This window comes from Vanellus vanellus, assembly GCF_965231255.1.
Source record: "Vanellus vanellus genome assembly, chromosome: 12".
Taxonomy (NCBI): Eukaryota; Metazoa; Chordata; class Aves; order Charadriiformes; family Charadriidae; genus Vanellus; species Vanellus vanellus.
Window position 1 is genome coordinate 18295201 of NC_138917.1, and position 24633 is coordinate 18319833.

The 24633-nt window shown below is 36.7% G+C and overlaps 1 protein-coding gene across 1 annotated transcript in view; it reads left to right on the forward strand.

The window, feature by feature from the left end:
- The window catches only part of FTO (FTO alpha-ketoglutarate dependent dioxygenase), a gene marked incomplete at its 5' end in the record, with an annotated part of 261593 nt that overhangs the window by 83510 nt on the left and 153450 nt on the right, over positions 1-24633 (forward strand). The window contains one exon of the mRNA XM_082489185.1: positions 4279-4398. Within this exon, the coding sequence (XP_082345311.1) occupies positions 4279-4398 (120 nt within the window). The remainder of the gene's footprint in view (positions 1-4278; positions 4399-24633) is intronic.

Genomic DNA, 24633 nt, shown 5'->3' on the forward strand with positions numbered 1-24633 from the left:
AGTAAAGATAACCTTAATTAAGGGTGTTCATGTGCTGCTTGTCTGAGTAGCTTATGGGCTTGAAGTCTGAACAAATACCTCAATGGCAGGGTATCCGATGAACAGTGTAGCAGGGTGAACAGAAGTAATTACCTGGACAGCTGTGAAGTACAGTAGCCTAACAATGCACCCATAGTGGTCGAGATTGTTACCCCTTTAAGCAATCAGATTGTTGTTTGGCCAGTAATAATTTACCCTGAAGTAAATGATCTTGCAGAGTTCACTGGATGTGAACCTCTTGCCCCTACTGAATCACACTTGGCTTTCCAAAATATATACAGCTACTGGGTATGTCCCAAAGAGAGCTACAGGGGACCCGGGGAAACCAATTGGCAAGCAAATGCTTTTTAAAGTAATAAAACACTGCTGGGCAGATGATATAAATGCTCATACATATGAAAATAAATCTGCAGAAAAGATCATCGCCAGCCTATTCTTCACATTACAAAGAATTTGTTTTCCTTGCTCTGAGTAATGCAACATCTGATAATAGTTCATGTTGTGTGAGGTAGTTTCAAGGCTTCTTTGTTTGCCAAACTAATGATTGGATGTTCTCTATGAAGTAAAACGCTAGAGGAAGTTTTTTAGCATCTGGGGACTGTGTTGGAAATGTAGCAGGTTTCAGAGTAAGTACTCAAGTTTGAAAAGGTAGGGTTTTGTCCTCATCAGTGTTTATGATCAACTGTGATTATCAAATCCTGATTACTATGATTAAAACTTGCGATTGAATTGGTTGCTCTGTTGCTTGTGAGGTAGTGTCACTTTTATCTACAGCAAATCTATTTTTATGGCAGCAGTAGCCACATTTAAGTGTGGTGAATGCACAAGCACATAGAAAATCCTGGGCTAGATAAGTTGAAGGTATACAGTGTTAGACACTGAGGGCACTGCTGAGAAAGGGTGGTAGTGTGTGCAGCCAAAAGAAGGTTAATACGTTTTAGCACATCACAGTGAGCTGACAGCATGGTTGGTGGCTGGCTAGTACAGAAGAGAGAAAATATAGATCACCTGCACGTGTGGCATTTAATAACCGATACTTTTAAATAATTGACTGAGGAGCACTGCCTCACAAAATGTCAAATGCTACTGTTGGCCTTTTACTACCCAGTATTGACTATAACCTAAAATTGGCCTTTAATCATTGTTTAAAGGACAACTTGGAAATATGTTGAGGTTAGACATATGAGGCCTGATTCTGAGCTTACTTGCACAGATGCAAGTCGTTAAGTGAAAATTAATTAGGAGATGAAAATTATTCCCAAAACACTCAGCATATATATTTTGTAATATGTTAATATGCTTAGCCTCTGTCCTGTTCAGTCATGTAAAATGCTTTCTAGTGCTAACTAAAGATAGCTCTGATATATGGGAGTCTCCAAATTAAAACTCTTTGACAAAATCCTTGGCAAGAGCTGTTAAACGGAGAGTTTTGTCACGGAATAGGAATGTTTTGTAACTTCAGTTCCACTAAGGCTAAAGTTGAGCTTTTTGTGTCTCTACAGTATTTGCTGTTGTGCCGTTTTTCCTGGTACAGCTCCTCCTGTTCACGGAAGCAGGCAAGGCAATAGGAGTGCTTTCCTGATACAGGAGAAGAGCTTTCCTGATACAGGAGAAGATAATACTGACTAGTGTTCAATGAAAGCAAGAGGACATACAGCTTTTAGGAGAACACGGAAAGCAGATAGCATATGTTCTTATTAAAACGTGTACTTAGTAATGGATGTGGTGTGAAAAATGTTCATGTGTTAAAAATACCAAACAAACTTAGCATAACTGGAAGCTCTGGAGATTTTTAGCAAGACGAAGTATTTATGCTTGCATATGTCTGGAATAAGGATCGAGTGATGGGCGAATCACGTCACCATTGCCTCATCAATGTTACTTTTTTTTTTTTTTTTTTTTCAGAATCAACAGTTATCTGTCCAGAGGTGATAGTTCTGAGCAGTCACTTGTCAAGCAGCTTCTAAGTTGGTGGGTGAAACATTTTTTCACCCCCACCCTCATTTTATTAACTCAGTTTAGAGCTAAACCAAGACATCACAAGTTGAATATGGACCTGAGTTTGAGAGCCCTAGTAAATCATAGAATCCTCTAGGTTGGAAGAGACCCTTGGGATCATCGAGTCCAACCATCTACCCTACTCTACACAGTTGTGCCCTACACCATATCCCCCAATACCACATGGCAGTCCACATCGTCAAACAGCCACACATTGCAATTTGGTACACTGACCTCTGATAAGACCAGCTAATCCTGCAGAAAATTAACTAGCCTGTTGCTAAACTTTACCTCTTGCACCTAAAAAGCAGCTCTTCTGTGTCAAGTTGTATATTCTGTAGAGGATCAAGATGCATTTAAAAATTGCCCAAGATGCCAGACTTGAATTGGGCTGAAATTGCATGGATTAATGTAACAAATCGATGTGACTAGTCAAAAATCAGATTGACTGAAATAGAGTCTTGTCTTGATGTGCCATATTGTAACATTGATTTTAATTTTTGTAGAAAAAAAAAAAAAATCATTGATTAATGGCCTCATGTGATTCATTTCCTGAAAGATGTTTGCCAGACATCATGTGTTATAAGCCCTTTCAGTGGCAGAGGCCAGCAAAACCAAAAAGAAGTGTGGGGGGGGAAGAAGTAGAGTGCTTAAAACTCTAGTTGAACTGTCAATATGCTTAGCCTTCCCAAAACTACGTATACTGATTTTTAACAAACATAACTTGATCCTTCATACCTCGTTAATACTGTAGAGGAAGCAAACTTTCCTTCAGCTTTTATTTGGGAAGGATATAATCAAAAATTCTGTGCTAAAAAGTCACTAGGCTTGCAGTCAATTTTTTTGAAAATATTTTAAGATCTGTCTGCCAACTAATCATGTTGTTATATTTTACCAACAAAGTTGCTTTAATATTCTTTTTATACACTTCACATGTAAGTATCTTTTATAGTAATCTTTAACATATATTGACCAAACATTTAGTTAATGTTAACTGGAACACTTTCAGATTTCTGCAGTCATTCTGTTCACCCTTGTAGGAAAGAAAGTTAGGTGACACCTTTGGGCAGTTTGCTTTATTCTTTCACCTTGGCAGGTTGTTGTTGTTTGCATCATCGGTGCTGAGCAGGGATAAACAAAAACTTCTTTGTGGTACAAATAATGATTAAAGCAGCTTTGAACTCAGTGTGAAACATAAGTACCACAACCAAGATAAATACAAAATTCTGAAGACCAGAACTATGGGTTACTATTAAAGGAAAAAAGGCTCGGATGAAATCAGGATAAATAGAATTATTTTGCTTGAAGAAAATTTGATAAGTTATATAGTCATGTTATCTTTTAGTAAGTTAATATTTCTCTTGTCTTAAAGTTGATGGGCCATCCATATATGAATTTTTTTATAAACACCAACTAGTAAAGTATTATATCATTTGTTGTGTTTCATGTTCTAAATAAAAGTATTAGCTTGCTCCTGATGGAAATTTTATTGCTTCAGTGGGCAATTTTTCTTTGCAAAGCACGGCTTCTGCAGAAGCATTCTCCTAGAAAAACCTCTTACTTCAGATTCCTTGAGAAGCTTTTTGGCTCCCGATAGGTGTGCGTTGTTGTGGGTTAGCGGGTTTTGGGTAACGGCAGATCCAGTGGAGGGAGTGTAAGCGGCTTGGGGCTCCCCTTCTCCCCCGCAGGTCTACCCAAGCAGGGCTTTCATGGCTCCTGTTGAGATCCAGTTAATCCTAAAGTTATTGGTAGCCTATCTGGTAACCAGATTGTTTGGTAAAGTATGAGGAACTATGATTCATTGTAATGCTACACTCTCATTCCATAGCAATTGACCAGGCTGCATTCTAGCAATTTTATTACTGCAAATTTTTTCAATCTTTTATGTGACTGAAATATTTTAAAACCCACAATGTTAATCAAAATAAGCCAGAGCTGGTACATACTTGACTGAATTGTGGGTAAACCTGAACTTTTAATGTTCTTTGTACGTGTACCACATGTAAAGAAAAGAGTTGGGGTTTGCACCTCTCAAGTTTGAAGGGAGTAGCTCAGGTCACAAATTCATGTGGAATAGAAATCAAATAAACAGCTCGGGGTAAGGACACATTTAGAAATGAGTACTTTGGTAGCCTTCTTTTCTGTGGGATTGTTCAGCTATAGCTGGATTCATGCATTACCCCATTCTGCCCCAGATAATGAAAATAGATGTTTATGCTACTGTATGGTTTTATCTTGCAGGTTGAATTTGAGTGGCTCAGGCAGTTTTGGTTTCAAGGCAAGCGGTATTTGAAGTGCACTGATTGGTGGCGTAAGCCTATGGCTAAGTTGGAAGAATTCTGGAGAAAAATGGAGATTATGGTAAGTACTAGTTTTGTAGTCTAAAGCCTCTGGAGCTTAATTCTGAGAGCACTCACAATTATGTTTTTAATTGTACTACAGTAACCACTTTTAAATTTTATTCAGAACATATGAAAGGTAGAATCAATATCAGCCTTCCACTGCCTCCTCTTATTTTTCTCTCCAGTAGCCAGAAGAAACGTGAGCAAAACAAAACCCCAAACCCCAAGATTTTAGTTATTTCCCGACTTTGGTTGTTTTTAAAGTTTGACAGCCTCATATATTATGTCACATGAATTGGTACACGAAACTGTGCATTGTCCACTTTTCTGTACAACACCAAGATAGACAACTCTGCTGGTAACGGCAATGCTGAATGCATCTGAGGAAAGTTGAGAATAAAATCTGGTGATCTGGAGGTAAAACTACCTGCCTGTAGTCCACCTGCACACTTACACCATAGCTAGAACCAACAAGAGTAGATTAGTTTCTTTAATAACTGTAGTGATATTGGCTCCTGTATAGTTGGAAGTGCAACCCTGCTTTCCTTGAAAACAGACTTAGTGACAAGCACTGTTAGCCTGCTTGTTGTTGCTGCCAAGTAGAGACTCAGTTGGGAGACTTAATTATTGAAAGTGTTCAGTACAGTTACCAGCATAACTGCTTCTAGTTTTGTACACTGGAACTATATTGACAAACTTGGGTTGTTCGTATCCATATGTCTGCATTAGAAGCTGCTTCTCAGTCATTTCTGCCAGTTGCAGCGTAACCCTCAATTTGCCCATAGTTGACTTGGAAAAGTTTGTAATGTAGCTGAGGATGCTGAATATGATTTGTAGTAGAGGTGGTTTTGAATCTCTGCTGGTATGGTGCAAGAAGAATATGCTCTTGAGTTTTGAGGGGAATGTTGTGACTCACTAACCTGCTCAAACATATTGTAAGCTTTCCAGCAATGGCTGGTTTCAGACTTGGAAAACAAGTGTGGAAAAGTAGAATATCAATTTGTGAAATCAGTTGCTGCAAGGAATCAGTGAACGTTAAACATTCCTGCAAAAGGAGAGAAATTATAACTTTTTTATGTGGGGTTTTTTCCTCATTTTTGTGTTTTTTGTGCTTACATTCTTGAATGACCTTTATATTTTAAAAAAAATCTTTTGGTTTGTTTTTCTTTCAAATGACAACTTACTCTCTTGTAACATAGGCTTAGATGAGGTAGAGACAAGAATGTTTGATTGTTATTTTATATCCATTGTGTGTTGAGAACATGGAAAAACAGCAAACTCAGGAATTCTCAAGGGTTAGGTTTTCTGCAATTGGTGTGACATTACCATGTGTCTCTAATTAGAAACACGGTGGCGTCAGTGTATCTCCTTTCAACAGGCCTCAGGATGATATTTATCAGCAAACTGAAGGTTGGGCCAAGACAGAAGCTGCTTTTAATTTAAATTTTAAAAATTGCTGTAATGTTTTATGACTTATAACATATTAATCACAATTAATTTCAGCTATTGAAGGAGACAGAAGAGAATGTTAATTGAGAAGGTCTGTTTTGTTGAGTCTCTTAAGTAAATTTGATGCTTACTGTATTTGGGACTTGGAGGTAGGGTGGGTGGTGTGGTTTGTGTTTTTTTTAGATTTAACCTACATTGTGTCCTTTAGTATTCCACAAGATGACAGTAGGGGGCAATGTTGAGCCGCAGTTTTAATGCAACAACAGGCACTGATTTTATAAAAATACATAGAAATGTAGCATTAACATCAAGAATTATCCCTGTTGCTTCAAGTTAGCTGTAATCTCTAAGATTCCATAACACAGGAAATCAATTGTGGGTTAACAAATTCAACAGCAATTTAACATAAAAAGTGCAGTGTTTTGGTGCATGCTTAGCTTTTACAGCATTAAGTTAAATCAAAAAGGTATTTCTGAAGATACCTAGTAGTCTACAGCCAATGTTTTTTTCCTCAAAATTTATAATTTTAGCTGGATGATTCTTTAAAAAAAAAATTGTGTCAAAATGCTAAGAGTAAAAATGTCTTAGAATTGTTGATCTTGTCTTAGAAGACTATTGTTGCTTAAAAGGAATTATTTCTTAAAATAAAATACTTAAGCGATGGATTTTTCTTACTTTTCTGTATGAGCTGAACAACTCTTGACTTATTTTTTTATTTGTGTGTATCTAGAGTGATACAAAAGTCAGTCTTGGGGTCCCTGTGTGCCTTTTTTTTTTTTTTTTTTTGTCCCTTTGTTTAGCAAAGCATTTATAAAGGAGAAAAGAAAGTTGTCAAAACCATTTCTGATTCAGCTAATTGTAATTATACTCTGCTGTGACATTGGAGTAATACTGCAGAAAGTTCAACCCAGTGTCTTCAAACCTTTGGGCTTTATTTAATATTTTTGTACATTATAGCAAGCACACAATTTTATCATGTTTATTCCTGGCATTTCTTTCCCTGAGGATAGTTTTACTTAAAGCTCGCTCTTGTGATGTAAATGTTAAACCTTTCATTTGAATGACATTCTGATAAAACATCACATTTCCCACAATATTACCTCATGAATTTATGAACCATTAAATCCAAAGCAGTTTAACCAATCTTCTTCTCTTTTTCCCCCTCCCTTGAAAATATGAAGGCTATTCAAATGTTTGAGGGGTTTTTAAAAAAGTCATCCAAGATTAACACGTTATCATCTGCAACATCAGGATAAATGCTTGCTGAATTCAAAGGGAGAGTTACCATTTGAAAAAAGACCGTACAAGCTTTGCTTTCTGGGTAAAGAGAAGTCTGAAAAGCTGAAATCTCATGTGATGTGAGGAAGTCTTGCTGTAGCTGTTTTGAGATTCAGTGGAGAGACAATTTGTCTCTCAGGGTCTGATATCATGCAAACCTTGCAATCTGACATTTATTTTAGCTATGAAAATCTTCCAACACCATGCCAAATCAGTAAGAACTGCAGAAGTCCTACAGTCTTTTTTGGTTTATTTTGTTTTAGTCTGATTCACATTTGAATGAGTAAAATGTAAATCAATTAAATGGTTTTTGTTTGTGGAATGAAAGGTAGACGTATATGATTATACTTATGATAATGATACACTATTGAATCTTTAAAGACTTTTTTAACATATCTAGTGTTCCTTTTAAAAAAATATAAAATAAATGAAGACCCTACTAGTGCTGTATGGCGTGAATTGTATTTCCTGCTTTGACAGTCCATTTAGCAATGTATTTATATGACAGTTGGCCTTAATAACCTTTATTGACTTTAGTGGGTAAGAGCCAAGACTGGGATTATTAAAATGTATCAGTTTCATTGCGGTATAAAATCACAACATATATAATTATGTTAGGTAGGCTAGGCTCCATTTAATCCTACCTATTTATGCAGGAATTTGGCAAGATGAAAAAATTGTAGAACTAAGATGTAGAGAAAAGTATAACTGATGTGGAGTTACATTTAACAGCATAACTGTTTGCCTACAATAAGGGTCTACTTAAAGTAATGAATCATAGATCTTAAAAAACTGATTTTTTAACGGTGTAACTGAAACACAAGTAGTTGTTACACATTTTGTTTCATTTTTGGCATCCTAAAATCCAGCTAATGACAATGAAATGCAGCACACCTTTTAATTTAGAAACGTAGTATAAAAGCAGAAGTGTGCGCGGTCTTTGTAGTTGTAATGAGCAAAGTGGCATTTCATGCAAACTGATATCTTGATTTGTAAAACTTCTTAAAAGCTGTATTTACTAGTTGTATTATTACTGTTATTCTCAATATCATGCTTTTATCAGTTTATACAACTAAAATGAAATCAGACAGCAAGGCTATTTTCTTGTAAAATTATTTTTCTTTTTGAATTCTTTTTCATTATTTGCTACTATTGCTACATATGAAGTATGTCATAGTTTCAGCTGTAAGCCACTATTGTCTGGGGCTTACAGCCTGACAGTTAGAATTGAGTCTAGGCTGAAACTTGAGCTACAAAATCTCAGCCCAGTGCCATAATATATTTATTTATTTATTGCCCCAAATTAAAACAAGGGTATAAATATGTTTAAATTAGTATTTCAGTTCCAGAATAACCATGAAAAGCTGTAAGACAAAATATGCTTTTAAAAGGAATCCTCCTAGCTTTTGTAGACTTTGGCACTTTAAACAGCTAACTAATTATATTTAAAAAAAACAAACAAACAGATAATTGGATCACAAACAGGCTGGTTGGTTTGTTAGCTTTTTTTCAGAAAGTGCAGAGCAACTTAACTGACATTTGAATTGGTTTGACCTTGTCAGCCAGAATTCAAGAAATTCTGAGGTATTATTTTAATTTCTTTTTTAGCTTTCCTGTTGTGCTTAGATATTGCAGTGTCACACTCCTTTATTGGAGGGCCATGTGGTGATGGGTGATCGTATTTGCCTAATGAGCTGTGAAATGTAGGCACAACATGGCAGCTCAAAGACCCAAATTTTGGCCATATTTCTTGTCTTTTGGGGCTCTTCTTATCTGTTTAGGCCAGACCCCTTAAATAAATGTATTTTTGGCAGGTTATATTTTATATATGCTGAGTCAGGTGTTTCTGGAAATGTACCTTTTATCTTAAACAACAATAGCACAACCTGATCCTGAAGACTTTATTTTCAGTTTTTGGCACTAATTTCCTTGACCTCAATACTTTTCGCTGTCAGAAATGGGAGAAAGGATTTGGCATTGTGTAGAAGAATCACTACCAATCTCTTCTAAAAAAAAAAAAAAAAAAAAAAAAAAAAAAAGTGAAGTTGTATTGCACATCAGAAAAAAGTATTTACAATTCTGAGGGAATTCAGACTTAAGCTTCCAAAACAAAGTGTGTGCTGAAAGCACAAAGGACTGTGTTTATGATTCTCTTTGAAGTGTTTTTGCAACAGGATAAGGAAAATTTTAGAAACTGTCTGATAGTGTTCAGGGTAAATACTTAAACCCCTTTAGAGAATTTCACACACAGATACTGTGCAGCAGAAAAAAGGATACTTATGTTTCCTAAAGCTGCTACAGCCTACAGCTTTGTACTTAAAGACAGAGGTGTTGAATAGAATTCTACTGAGGATACATCCAGTGACAATATCTACAGGAACATCAGAGCAAACCAGTGGATAGCACTTTCTATTTTTAACCCTTATGTGAGCAGGTTGAGATCTGAGCTGTGTTGATATGACCCACTATAGCATTTCTGTTGTAAACTGGAATTGTTAAAAGGGCAGTCTCCCAACTCGTACAGCGTACTGTGAGAATTATGCTGAAAACATTAAGGTTATCATGTAAAGTGGCGTAAGCCAGGAAAAGTTTAGGACAATTTATGTCCTGTGGGAAAGTGAGATGCGTTTCTGACAGCCCAAAGGGGAGGACCATGGGTGGCTCATGCAGCTGTGCATCATGTCGTGTGGCTGGTTATGTGTGCTGCACCAGATGGTGCAAAGGAGGTGGGCACACTCTCCCACTGCTCTGTTCCCTTCTAGGTGGATTTGCACTTGAGTTACAAGATTGACATTTGTAGGTATTCTTGTGCACACAACTGCCTTGGTGAGCTTTGGGTTTGAATGACTAGAATTCTGTTGTCTTGTGCTTAACTCTTACTGTAATGGGGCTTCTTTCTGTCGTCTTCACTATATTTTTATACTACCAGTTGTATATAATTGTGTGTAGTATATACATATACTTGCATTTAAAATGTGATGAGCTTGGTGTTAGTATTTAAAACATAAATACATATGACACACAATCAGTGGAAATCAAAATTGTGCATATAGGTTATGCCCCAATCGTGCGTCTGAATTGTACAAACAGGTCTCTGTATCTGAGCTGAGCACTGTGTCTTAAACACAGTTCTCCATTACATGTAAAAGTTTTCTCATAGTGGATAGACTGACAGAGCTGGTCCGTAGTGTAGCAGTATGTGTATGTACATGCTTCTACACACAAGTACATACACAGGTATGTTGGGATTTTTAATGGTGATGATCTTCTAATTAACTTCTTTATGTAACTTCTGAATCATATAAAGTTATACTTAAAGAAGAGGCATTTATAGGGAATGAGCCTTGAGGGTGACTGCTTGCAGTTCTCAGCAGCAGGAACAACGTAGGAAAAGAGTTTAGAGAGCATTAGACTGCATTGGTAGTACTGCAAGTCACCCAGTGTGTGGCAGAGAGGGAAAAGCTCAGATTGTACTTCCTGCTGCTTCCCTGTGAATCCAGTGTCAGTCCTGGAAGGGGATATTTTACCTGGTGTTGCCATTTTATTGTTAATAGGACCTATGTGATCAATTTCAGTGAAAGCAGAATTGGTATGACGGGCTGCTCTAGATGGTATAAAATTGTGTGCTGTTTCCACCATTTTTTCCCCCAAAACTTGGATGAATATATACTGGAATAATAAAATATCTTTTTATCAACAGTGTGTTTATCAAGGCTTATTACTTGCTGTGGAAATAGTGAAATAGTACTATTATGCTATTCTTTTACTAGTCTAATTATTCTTTGCAAAGCCTTTCATGATCTTAGAAATCTATTTCCTAATAGAAAAACAGAATAGAAGACCATATACGAACAGTGAGAATAACATTTCCTGAAAATAAATTCTTCTGTATCCTTGAAATTGTATATCTATATAACATATAAAACTTGATTAATTATTGACTATAGTTAAAGTGGTTTCTGGTTCTCATTTATGCAATCATAGAAGTGACCAGATACAGAGCTTATGGATTTGTACATTTGTGTATGTATGTTTATGCACATGCTACATAGATACAAAAAAAGATTTGGTTTGGTGTTGAAACTGTGAATTACAGTGGTTTGGCGGGAGTAATTTTTACCATGATTGCTATAAACTAGGGGAAGTTGTGATTTTGAATGAAGGTGAAAGCAAATGGCAGTATGACTAAAATGTCGCCATCTACATTGCTGTAGTTTAATTTTTTTTTTCTAGAGTACAACTAATATTGATAAACATGGTTTTATTGCTGTTGTATTTTAGTGGCTATGTAACCACTATAAAATAGAATACAGCTGTTTTACTTTCCAAATGGCTTTTGTAAGCAAAGGAGGTGAAGTCTTCCGAAAAGCTGCTGTTGGTGCATTGATACGTTTTCGTTCCTATCTGGTCATCAGTCCTTCTAATTCCTAACAAGGTCATGACTGAATAGTGTTTTTGCAATGTATTTTTTAACAGTTACTTCATCTTTGATCAAAATTACAGCTCTCATTTTATATATGAAGTAGTAAAACTTGGCTTCAGTACTTGCCATGCAAAGCATTATGCTCTGATGGATTAGGTGCTAATTCTTTCACTGACCCTCTGTTTAGTGTGCAAGTAACTTAAGTGTGGTTTTCAAAATTAGTGTGGAGATCAAAATGTTGAGGTCTTACTTTGGTTTTAGATTGCACACTGTTTCTGATCTTAAATTTTTACTGTAACTGAGAGTTACGTATTGGCTGTGTCCTAGGGAGAGAACATCCTGCAGTTGAAGGAACCCAACAAATTTCTGCCTCCCCCTTACCATGATTAGAAATTGTGGAATTTGGGCCACATCTAAGATTTATTTATTTACTTTTTTTTGTGATGGGCAAGTTCTATCCATTTAAGTATGACAGAAGGAGCTTACTGTGTTTTGGCTGACCCTGATTGTCTCCCAGCTGTTCCCAGTTCTAGCTGTCAGGAGCTTTTGAGCGAATCTTTTTTGCACTTTTCGTTTCTTACTACACATGCTTCTGCTTAATAACCCTGAAGCTGTAGACATAATATAATGTTTACTGTTCTGCAATAAGATGATAATTACTGGCTTTTATGGAATGTCTCTAGTTAGCATCAGGTTTTGGCAGTTCTCCTTGGACTGCTAGTGAATCTGAACTCCGTGTAATTCTCACAGCAGAGGCTCTAACGTAAAGTTAAAGCATAGCAAATTTTGTAAATTATTCCTGTAAAATAATGTGATTGTTTATCACAATCAGACTAGTGACATCTCTTTTTATAGGACTCATCTTGAATTTCTGTAATATAATAGAATGATGAAGGGAATGGTGAGAACGGGCCAGATTCTTGCTTGTGAATAGGAATGGCATCAGCGGAACTAAGCTCAAGATGAATCCGACATCATGCTTAGCATGCGCTATTCTGCAAAGTGCACTGTTAATAGCTGGGAATAGTGTATTGGTTCATGTTGTCTAGCTGCCTAGGGATCAATATAATTGTGTAATAAACTGAAGTGATTGTTTTATTTTTGTGTAGGGGTATATGTATGCATATATGCACTGCTAATAAGTATATTTTAGCTTAATCTTCAAGCTAACAAATTAAAGCTTCACTAGCTGGCTAGAAGGTCAATTGTTTTGTCAATGTTGTGGTGGAACTCAGCTTGAATAAGTGAGTTATAGGACTTTTCTTGTTATTCAGACACATGGCAGAGTAAGTTTACTCATTGTCATCCTTTACTGATTGTTCTCATATTTTTTGCCAATGACGTGCTTCTATGTCATGAAACAGGAGGTTCTGTGTTAAAATCACTTGCAGTAGTAGGACCACAGAATTCACTCCTCTGCTCGAAACCAATGATTGGTTATGTTGCTGATGGAAGATTTGGGTAGAAATGATTTTAAGATTAGCCTGTGCAAACCAATTTATCCTGATGCTGTGTATTACCAAAGTACACAAAGGTTGTACTTCTCAGAATTCCTTGAGATGATGTAGTATCTGAAAATCTTTCAGCAGCTAAGCTTTGTATGTCTGTCTCCTCTTATGGGAAAGAGGAAAGAGCACCATGGTATTACATGTACAATGGTAATAGATCTGTTCCCAAGGAAGTGGGGATGAAGTAACATGAAATTAATTCTATATTGTGTTTATGTAGATGCTCAATGCAAAGGCCAGTACAAGTCCTGGCTGTATCTTAGTCAGAAATGTTATGATGCTTTTAAAAGGATTAAAAATACACATAATTAGGATTATTATTTCTCACTTTTAAAAGTCTTCTGTAGGTGGCATCTTCATTAATGCAATGTTACAATGACTGACTTTGTCTCTCAGAGGAATAACAGTAGAGAAAGGAGAGGTTACCATGCAATTACAGCTTTACAGTCAAGGCTTTTCAGACTATTATTTCGTTACCGATCTTTTGTTGGCTTTCACGTACGTCATACTTGATACATGTGTTCCTAAACCATGCATACATTCATGGGTCAATTCCACTGGTGGTCATTATGCTAAAGGAATTGTGAATTTACAGTATCAAAACTGTCTGCTGGGGAGGGGAAAATATGGGTAAGATAAGAGATGAGTCAGTTCTCAAATCTCATAAAATTTGCAGAAATATTGAACAAAACAAAAAGAAGTCCCACTGGTTTCTTTAAGAAATCCTACTGTTAAAAGCCAGGATACAGGACCGATTTCTCAACTTTCTTCTTTGCTTTTCGTCTTCTACATTTTTCTTGTTAAATGCAAAATACTGTAATTGAATCATAGCATTAGCTGGGTTTTTCCAACAAAACAGCAGATTTAGGCTCTTTGCTGCTAGTTTCAAAAGTTATATATATATAGAGAGAGAGCGAAGACAAAAATTGAGCACATAGAGTGTAATCCCAAAGGAGTAAACTGACTTCTACTAGACAAGCTGAAAGCTGATTAAAATATTTCTCATCCTTTGGGTATGCAACAGCTTTGATGATGGAGAGTGTATTAATATTCAGCTTAGCTGCTTGTCGACACTTCAGACAGGTCCCAGGAAAGACTCTGATAGTGACCAGGTTTTCTCACTCTGCCAGAAATCTTTATGAGACACAGAGCAGCACCCATATACTGGCAAAAGCCAAGATAAGAATAATGCTATTTAGCTATGTCTTTATTTTAGAAATTGCTTTTAGACATCTTGAAAGGATTGAAAATTTTAAAGAGTTCTTTTAATGATATAAACTCATTTAGATATAACAAAGGAGAAAGATTAATCTTAATTGTTTTAAAATAAGGCTGCTGTAATCTATTCAAATTTAAATGCGTTTGTCCGAGTTGTTTGTAAACATACAAAGATCCCAGTAATAATATCTGACTGAGATTTTCAGAGAGAGTTTTCCTACTGCAATTGTTTTATAGCAGTCAGATCTGAGGTGTTGGGGTAATGTTCTCTTCATCTATTCGCTAGTAATGTAATACCTACCTTCCAGACAAGAATGAGATGTAAACAGCTGCTTTATCAGCTGATCCTACTTCTGTTCTTTTGTTGGCATGCTGACATGTGGGGTGTTTGCTTTTTCCCCTTCCGCAGTGACTAAATATATACAGTATCTCTGGAAAACATGTCATACACTGTGTGAGGTGCCTTTAGGATGGCTCCAGGGCTAAATACTTCCTGTAATGGGGGAAAGAGCATGGCTTAATCAGCTTAGTTAACTTAATTAAGCTGTGCTTTTTCCCCACAGTACAGCCTTAAACGGTATTTCTTTTAGAAATTCTATTTCATAGTTGTGGAATGAGACCAGGTTGGAAAAATCCTATGGGTTTTTAAAGAGGGCTCGAAAAAGCTGAAATTTGCTAGTTTGTTCTACAAGGTGAAGAAGTGAACTAAAGGAGTATGTCTCTGTACTGAAGATTTAAAGGAGAAATTCTAATGCAGTGTAGGTTGTAAAGGCTTCTTAAACTGAGAAAGTCTACTTTTCTTTCCCCTCTCATCTGATTTTAACATTTTTATATGTGAAAGTCTCCTTTCCCTTTTTTCCCCCATCTAATTTTAACATTTTTGTACATGGGAAGAGCTGTCCACGTTCATCCCAACCTCACCTCGCCTGATTGCCAATATGTCACCAGATTCTGTGACAGTACCTTCTCTTGTAATTTCTTTGGAAGAAGGTAAACTAGTGTGGTGTGATTGTAATGATGTGGATCTTCTCTCCCCTGATCTCTTGGTCTCAGCAGAAAACTTCAAATTAAAGTAATTTGAACTAAGTTGTTCTCGCTTGAGATGAGTTGCTCTTCATGTTCTTCATGAGGTACTCCAAGTTAAAGATCTGATTTTCCTCTTGGGGAAACACTGGGATACTGGTCCTAGTGGAACCCTCCTGCCTGGGAGGTTAGAGGAGTAGATTGATTAGTAAGTCACGTGCACAGCTGAAAACAATAAGTGCTGAGAGAATTCTACTTCCCATCTCATTTGGTTCATCTGGTATATTAATGTTTACATATTTACTTACCTGTATGGGTTTTTGAAAGAGCAAGGTGTGGGGGGACAAAAAAACAAGCAGGACAGCAGGCTGCAGGTTGCAGTTGGCCAAGGAGAGAGTGGCAGCAGGTGCCAGTGGCCAGTGAAAACATGGGGAAAAGAGGGGTTAGGAGCCATTCTGTTAACAGAATAACAGGACCAAAGGCAATATGAGTGAGGACTCCTGGGACAGGAGTTTTGAAGTGCTGTAGTGGTTGGAAGAGTTGAAACTGGATGTGCAGATGGAGTGGACCTTTGCGTATAGTGGAAATAGAAAACAAGCTTATCAGGAAAAGCTTTGGAGATAGAGAAAGAGTAGGAAGGATGGCAAAGGCTCTCAGGCAAAAAGGAGTGGTGTGGTTTGAGAAAAAATAGGATGGGGGAAGCTTTGCAATGAGGTAGTGGTTATGGAGAAGGTGGCAGAAGATAAAATGTCTCCTTCAAAGCAGAATATTGTGAGTAGCTATTGATGCTTTTGTGCAGTAATAATACTACATTTAATATATTACTGAGTTATACTACAGAACCAAGTAAGGGAGAAATATTCCTTGTTTAACCAAAAAATAATTACATCGAATGCAGAAAGTTACTTCAAGTATGCTAAAAAGTATTTGATTTTAATGCAACAGATATATAAAATTACCCAGAAAAAAAAACAGGGAGATAGTATATGCATAGATTTTTAACAATTTAAAAAAGGCATATAATGTTTAAAAGTGTGACTCGTATGTTTATGTGTTTATATACATAAACACATGGCACAAACGCATATATATACACACATACACGTGTACTTACAGAGGGAAAGAGGGTAATCTCTTTGAGTACTGAGCTGTTCTCCATAACGGTTGAAGTTGCAGAATCTTACTGAACTGATACAGTATGTTAGTTTCTCATCTTGGTACCTCCCACTGCTTGGGCATAATTCTATGGTAGACTTCAGTGTTTCTTGATTAAATGGGGTGTTATAATTTTCTGATGACTGGTTATGTTATTTATAATGCAGAGAGTGTTAATCCTTTGGTGATTAACACTCTATTTGAATTACCAGAGGTCAAAGGTACATTTTTTTATTTGGGTTTGTTTTGCAGTGTTTCTTTCTTGGGTTTTTTTTTTTCTTTTTTTTTTTTGTTTTTGGTTTGTTTTTTTTTTTTTTTTAACTAAAGGTTTTATGTTCTCTGTTTTATCTGAAAATTACTTTGAGGTAATTTGGGGTGAGGGGAGGAGAAGAGCATCCTTCTTCCTTAGGAGCCCAAGTCTGTTGAAGCTGTAGTCATTAGAACATAAATTCTCTTTGCAATGAACAATGAACAGGCCCTCCAGAAATCCTTCATTTAAAGTTAGTGACAGTCTCTTAACCGAAAGAAGCCTAGTCAAAAGCACGTGGAAGAAGGCATTCCCTATTAGCCTTTAAAGAGTAGATACCTTCCCGTATCTCGTCCTAAGCCATTTTTGAGAGATTTATTAAAGAAAAGATTCTATATTTGTGTATATATAAAATTGTGTGTATGTATACATATACACACACACTTTACAATGTATAAATATATATGGCTGTCACTTCACCTGATTTGGAGATACCTTAGAGATTCTTGTCTAGCTGTCAACTGTCTCCCAATTACTGTGTTTCCAGAATTGAGGAGCTATTTTTAAAGCCTTCAATTCTTTCAAAGATTGTGGCTGTGCAAAAGTAACCCTAATATTTCAAGCGTTTCTCTAAATAAGGTGGTCTTTTCTGTGTTTTGCTGAGCTGTGTTCCTGTTGCTGGAGCTGGTGAGAAGGAAGCAGCGAAGGCTTTTTGCCGTTTTGTTTTTCACACAGTCCTGGGATTGTGTAACCGTTCATACATCTCCAGGAGAATTCAGTTGTCTGTCCAGGTTTTCTGAGTTGCTGTGTCCAACTGCAAAGACTTTGCTGGTGGTCTACGGCCAGTGTCAGGGTTTACTGAAGTATGCTGTGACACTGGCTTTGCTCCCTTCTGTAAAGATAACCATAACATGTTCCTTGACTGCAAATGCGGAGGCATTCCACTGGAGGTTTCTTCATACTGTGGGTGTTCCACCTACTCCAAATCTGGAAGCATATGGCAGAGGACCTGCAAGGGTTCCCTGACTGGCGTCTTTCCACTCTAAAACCTCTCTGGTAGTAACTGAAACTGCTAGAAGCCAGTTACAGGAGAATTGTGTTGGTACACAGTAGCTTGCAATGTTTGGGACTTGCATATTGCATATAAACAAAGAAAGTGGTCAAAGAGCAAGGAAGGAAACATTGATGTTAGGAAGCCAAAAATGAAAGGAGAGCAGCTCATCAGGTGGGGTCAGTTTTTCAAGCTTCAGACTGTAGTATGTTCTCAGCTCAAATGATGCTAATCTTAGTAACTATAAAGGGATATGATAGCCTGCCTCTGCATTTTCCGATAGAGGCATAACTGAACTTGACTTGGTGTTTTGAGAAAACTCAGCATCAGGCTAGGCTGATCAAGCGTTAACAACGTACATTTTGCAGAGCTGGAATGTGAGTTCACTGGTGTATAATGGCTCTGTTTTAACTCAGTTAGCAGCTATGGGCTTAATGCCTGAACTGCTGGATGAAGTCGTTCAATCTGTCAGAAAATTGAAACATATTATAATAATTATGTTTAATCTTGGTACCAAATCTGTGGGTGTTTTAATCTTGTTCTGCGGCAGATAGGATGACTGTTAAGGAAGGAGGAGCACAGAGGCAAGATGCTCCCATCCAGCTACTCATTTGATGATTTTGTTTTACTGTCTGTTGTGTGCTAGCTTTCTTACTGCTTTTCTCTATGGTGTTTTGCTCAGAGCTCTGTGAGGTGCTAAGATTAGTGCTGGTTTGCTTTTGTCATAATCTTTCATGTTTGCTGTGACAGATAAGTGAAAAAGCAGTATTTGTTCTGCTCTAGCATGCAAGCTCAGACACTGAGGACAATTAGCCCTATGTTGTGGCATAAAAAGCAGACATGCTAAAATTTTTGGGGGACTTTTTTCCTGTACATGCTCCAGGGGGAACTCTGCACTGTGGCTTCCTACATGACTTTTCTGTTTGAGATTGTCTGACTGCTGTCTGCCATTCAGTTGCTGGCCTGTGGTTAGCTTTATTTCTCTCGTACAAACACTAAACACTACACTGGCTTCATTCCTTCTTTTTTTTGTTCCTTTAATGTTTCACTTATATTTTAATAGTTTCATTTACACTTAGAAATGTTTTTTCTACATCTGCAGAGAGATTGTGACTAGTCTGGCACCGCAAAATGCATGGCAAGCATAAGAACTTGAAGGAGGGTTCAGTAGGAGGCAGAATTAAAGGCCAATGTGCTTTTGTGAGCAGAGCAGAGAGAGGAATTAGGAGGAAATAAGTTGCAGGAAAGAGGGAGGAGCAGGGAAGGGAAACAATTGTAAGAAGGAGAGTGTATAACAAAGTGAGAGAAGGGTTAAAAAATAGAGAGAAATGGGAATAAAGATAATGGAAATATAAGGAATCTTGGAAGTAAAAGAGATAGTGTGACAGGAAAGAGAATAGTAATACATTAGAAAGTGTCTGTACTTTTTAAACTTTATTTGTAGTCAGCATAATAAAGTTAATGTGAAAGCTGATGCATCATCTTTCAAAATTATTTTTCCTTCCTGTATCCCTTGAAGGTAGAAAAAACATAGTGATCGAATGGGAAAGAGAAACTAGGCAGATACTTGCTTTCATGGATCAAAAGAACTGTTAAGTATTAATACAAAGATCTGAATTTTCATCTGTTACACTTGAGCTTGTTGGCTGCAGCATTTAGTAGTGTCTTGCTCTGGGAAAATTCAATATGTACGCTTCTAATAACAAATGATACAATTAGTTGAAAACGTGACTTTTGTGCAAATGTATTATTTCACTTTATATATAAAAAATATTTTTTTGTGTGCTGACATATTTCTGAGTCAACTTTCTTGAAGGGGTTCTTGTATTATGGCCTTACTGTAGCAGAGCATTCAGCCTGAAAGTCTGCAGATAAAACATTTGCAATAGTGTGTATGTGTGAAATTTTAAATGGTGAGCTGCCTGATTAAAACCAGTATGTATTTTTCACTAAAACTTGTTATTGGTTTTGTGTAAATCCATTTTTACTACTACAAGGGGGGGGAGAGGGGAGGGAAAGAAATTAGTGGGTAGCAAGAAAAGACTGAAAGAACATACAACTGAACGCATAACTTAAACTTATATAAATATCAACATGTTAAATGTGAATAATAAGATCCAGCTTGGTAACTAAGATTTGCTTCAGGAAAGATGGAGCAAGTTGTTTGCTGATTTGACTGGTATAACTAGAACAATGTACTTAGCAGTTTTTATATTGAAGATTATATTGTGTACAAATATGTATTACATTACAATATTGCTAGTCCTGTTTCAAAGTGTGCTGAAATGTGCTTGACTCCTTTTTACATCTGTCACAAACAACTGTTTATTTTCTTGGGTTGAACCATAAATATTTGCAGAAGTGCTATAGGCTTTTTTTCAAAACAACCGTTTGAATAGTTTGCATAATGGACTTAAGTAAATAACATGACTTTCTCACTAGGGCTATGAATTTGTTACTTGCGATGCTCTTTTTTTGGTGACTCTTGCCATAAGTGGAATTTATACGATGAAATTCATTACTAGACATTCAAAGTATGCTACTTGAAATAACCTTAGAGATGTACATTGGAAATATTAAATATTTGTCACCTGGTTTTGTTTTACTGTTTTATCTCCTTTTGTCTTAGATGTGTCAGTAAACATGGATGAACCATGTGAACTTTTGCTGTTTCAAGAACTAATTGCATTTTTCAAATATATTTTAAGCAAAAAAAACACCCCAAACATTTTACTGCTTATTTGCATAGTACTTCTAAATCTAAGACACCACTGGGGTCAGAAGATAGTAGGTAGCCTATATAGTGTCTGAACTGGTACTCCAGTTCTTGTTTTCCTGAGTATAAATGTGATTGCTCCAATAGAAATGTTTTAGATCACAGTGACAGCTGTGGAAATTAAACATAGCCAGCAAAATCTATTTTCTGTCTAGTTACGTAAAGGAGAGGGCAGATGAAAAAATTCCCTGGGCGAACAAATTCTTATGAACAGTGATGAATCTTTTCCTTTTGCTATATTAATTTTACTGCATTCTTAAAAAAAAAAAAAAAAAAGGAGGAAAAAAAGTCCAAATTGGTTTTCTTCATATGTTGTTCATATGCAAGTTTATCATTTAAAGGTGAAAAATTTGGAATATTATTCCTAGGGCATGCTGTAGAACACATTTCAAACACTTCTCTAAACACAGGGAAAAATTACCTTTTAGGAGAGTTTCCAGGGAGTTGCAATGGTCTGTGAATGGAATAGGCTTTAAAAATCTATGAAAATCTGGGGGTTGGGGAGAGGAGAAGGATTTTCGATTTCCAATTTCCCAGGGATATTTTTCTCCTAATTTATTATGAAGCATTCTTTTTTCAGAGGCTTCAACAATATTAAGCGTTACCTTATCCTGCTTTAAAATATCTTAAAATGTTGAGTCTTCTACAGAGAATTCTCTTTTTTAAACATAAGTTTTGATACCTGCTTCAGTAGCTAGTTTAATGCAGAAAAATGCAGAATTTTCTCATATAGACTATGTTGCAGTTTTGCACTGAGAAAGAATAAAGCAGAGCAAGACTGCCCTGCCAAAAGGTAAATCTTTGAGTCATGTTCATCTCAATTATTATTTTTTTTCCTGAGGTACGTTCCTGGCTTCTGTAGTACTGGAGGATTCATTTTCCCTTCTAGCATCTCCTCAGGCTCTACCTGCATCTTCACCAAACCTGCTCAGTCTTGACAACTGGTTTGAGTCCACGATTTGCACTCATCAGAGGAGAGCAAATGACTCTGCCTTTTCAGGTGGTTCTTTCAGTTAAGGCTTGGAGCACTTGGGCATGCCGTTGTTAATAAGCTTACACTACTCCTCTCTGGGCCAATTCTTTCTTGTTTCCACGGCAACTTCTTAAGTGACTCCATCTAGCAAAGTATGCTTTGTAGCCAGTCACTATTAGAAGTAATTTGATAGTCTTCTTCGTGAACCATACCAGTCACTGGGTATTTCTGTTTGGGCTGAAGACTCAAAACGAGCTATGGAGTGAGCAGTTGTTGCATCTATTGTGTTTTGTTTTGTTTTTTTTTTTTTCCCTGTGGTGAAGAAATTAATGTAGGTTGTAGCTCTGAAGTAAGGCCATAGAATATTATTTGTATATTTAAAAAAATTAGTATATTGTGATCCTTAAGATATATAGACTTCTTTTTTTGGGAGGAGGGGGGAAGCCTCTCTTAAAACATTTTACTGCAAAGTAAATGGTTAAAACGGAGCTGCAGTTACTTGAAAGAGACAAATATACATTCATTATTTCCTGAGTATGTTATTTTTATGGGGAAGCAAAGGAAGCAATGGCTGGGTGTCATTAAGGAGTAGCTAGTGGAAAGCAGTGAAATGAGCAATGAGACTTGTAAAGTGTCATGAAAACTGAAACACCAGGGTACAAAGTACCGCTTATCCTCACAGATATGGATACCATATGGCAACATGAAGGGAAATGGAGAGTAGGAGACAAGAATCCTATTATTCCTCACACTTTCATTTGCTTGCTATTTGCTTTGGGCAAATGACTTAAGAAGTTGTGCCAGAAGAAGGTTCATGCACAGTGTTTATTGACAAGACACCTGTCTTCCCTGTCAGGCTCCTTGAAGTTTCTTTTGGTGTCATTCCAGCTGATTATAATTTTATTGTTGTTTTTCTTAATAGTTCTAGAATAATCTTTTCTTGACTGTTCCTAGGTTGAAATCTATATTCATTTTCTGGTACTATAACACTTTTGTCTCTTAGAGCATTTTGCTTATTTTCCTTAAGAAAGGCAGTCTGCTATGACTGTGTTATTGCTGTCCTTGAAACCTCTGCCTTCTCTTTTTTCCTTTATCTGCAAGTTACCATCTCTGGACAACTTTGTGCATCTCTTTTATGTATCTTTGGAATTGAATGGACTGATTGAGAGTACTTTAATGCCAGACGTTAAAAGGATTTGGCTTCTGGAAAGTCGGTTCTGCGGTCTGTATGCCTTTGAAATGGTGCATAGGAGGAGAATCTTTAGCAACTCTATAGGGGCTGCTACAGCTGTGAAAAGGTTTTTGTCACCTCCTCAGCTGCTACCTCCTTCCCACCTCCTAAACAACAGACCTGTCTAATGGCCAGAGTTTTCTTCACTTATAACTGTTTAGTACTCGTTTCATATTTCTCTGAAACTAGCAGATCTTCCTTAAAAATTGTTAATTTAAGTCTACCAGTATTCAATACATTTATCTTCACTGTAACAGTTGTTTAAAATGTTAACTCTAGCATCTTTCACCTTTGCTCTTCTGACTTAAGTGTTTGTGAAACAGTACTTGAAAATTGCCTCTTCTGATGATGTCCCCCAAAGTTAATGGTTGACTGTTAAGACCAAAGCAACAGTGTTGTACAACATGCAAAACCAGAGAGAGCATGCTTACCTGCTGTCTCTTATTATTGCTTACATTGAAACTTTCAGCTGTTTTGCCTTACACCATCTGAGGAGGGACCGTTAGCGTATTTGGTTTTGCCCTCACCTAAGGTTGTGGCAATGAGCAGCTATTTGACTGTGTTACAGCAAGCCAATGTGATTTTAAGTGCAGGTACTTTGGTTGTAGCAATGGGTGCTGTAGTAAGAGAGAACAAGAAAAGCTGCAGAGAAAGGTTGTATTGGGAGGGCAAGAAAATTGTGCAGAATTTAACAGGACATGTTATAAAGGGTGCTCCTGATGCATAAGTTTTGTGCTTTCTGTGTTGTAATTCTGAAAATTAATGCTTTGTGTGTTATATCAGGCTGTTGTGGGCATGTAGTGGTGAAATTACAGATAAGAAATTACTACTTTTCCTGCTGAAGCTATATAACCTTCTCCTAATTTTAGCACCACAAAGAAATGCAATTTAGTGGTTCTCTGTGCTATAGAGTTTAGTGCGAATGCTTGATCTTTCCTGTGGTCTAGGAAAGCTGGTATTTTAAGAAGTATTTCATAGTTACAAAGATTACCATTACACCACGATAATGATTTTGCAGTGCTTTGCTCAGTGGAACACTAGCCTATTTGTGGGGGAAAAAATATCCAAAGGACATCCGAACTGCTGTTCTCTGAAGAAGTGCTCAATGTGACACAGAACTAAGGGATAGAATCAACCCAATATATTCTCAATTTCAGAAACAAGGAAAAAGCTGAAATACAAAGCTATTCCCACTAGAAATGTTGTAAATCTTACAAAATATATAAGCTTTCCTCTTCGACATACATCAAAGGCATAAAACTTGGGAGATTAAAATATGTTTTTAATCTTGGTTTGATGAGCAAAACTTTCACTGTAATATTTATTATGAGAGGCTCTCCTAGTGTTGCCTCTTCCCTTTGTTCTGTTTATATATGACTTCCTTTCTTCCAAAAAAGTAGGAAGTATCACTTTCACAAAGCTGAAGGATATTGCAATGGTTTGTTCATTTAAGCTGAATCGTAGGCCCACGTGGCAGACACAAACTTTCCTTTTATTGTCCTGGGTCCCAGAGGAAGAGCAATGCTTTCTGATGGCTTCCCATGAATGCCTTTCATTTGTGGAGGAGTTTCAGTGGCTTATGCTGACTGTACAAAGATCAAACAGGCAGGAAAATTGTGGTTTTGAGAAACTTAGCCAAGATCTTTGTTATTTTCTCATAAGTTTTTCTTCTATAACCCTTTTTTTTAAGGACAATATTAGGACAATTGGTTGTAGTGGCTGATGTGGGGGAAAAAAAGCTCGTTCTATCATTTCTCTCTAAAGTATAAGTATTTTCTTAGTTATTAGAAAATTTGTATAAAGAAAATACTAACCATAATTGCAGTCTGTCTTTACGGCATTTGGAATCAATGGTATCCAAAATTAAGCTTAAAAAAATGTTGTGGCTCCTTGGTCCTGCAATTTGATCTATACTGGGACAC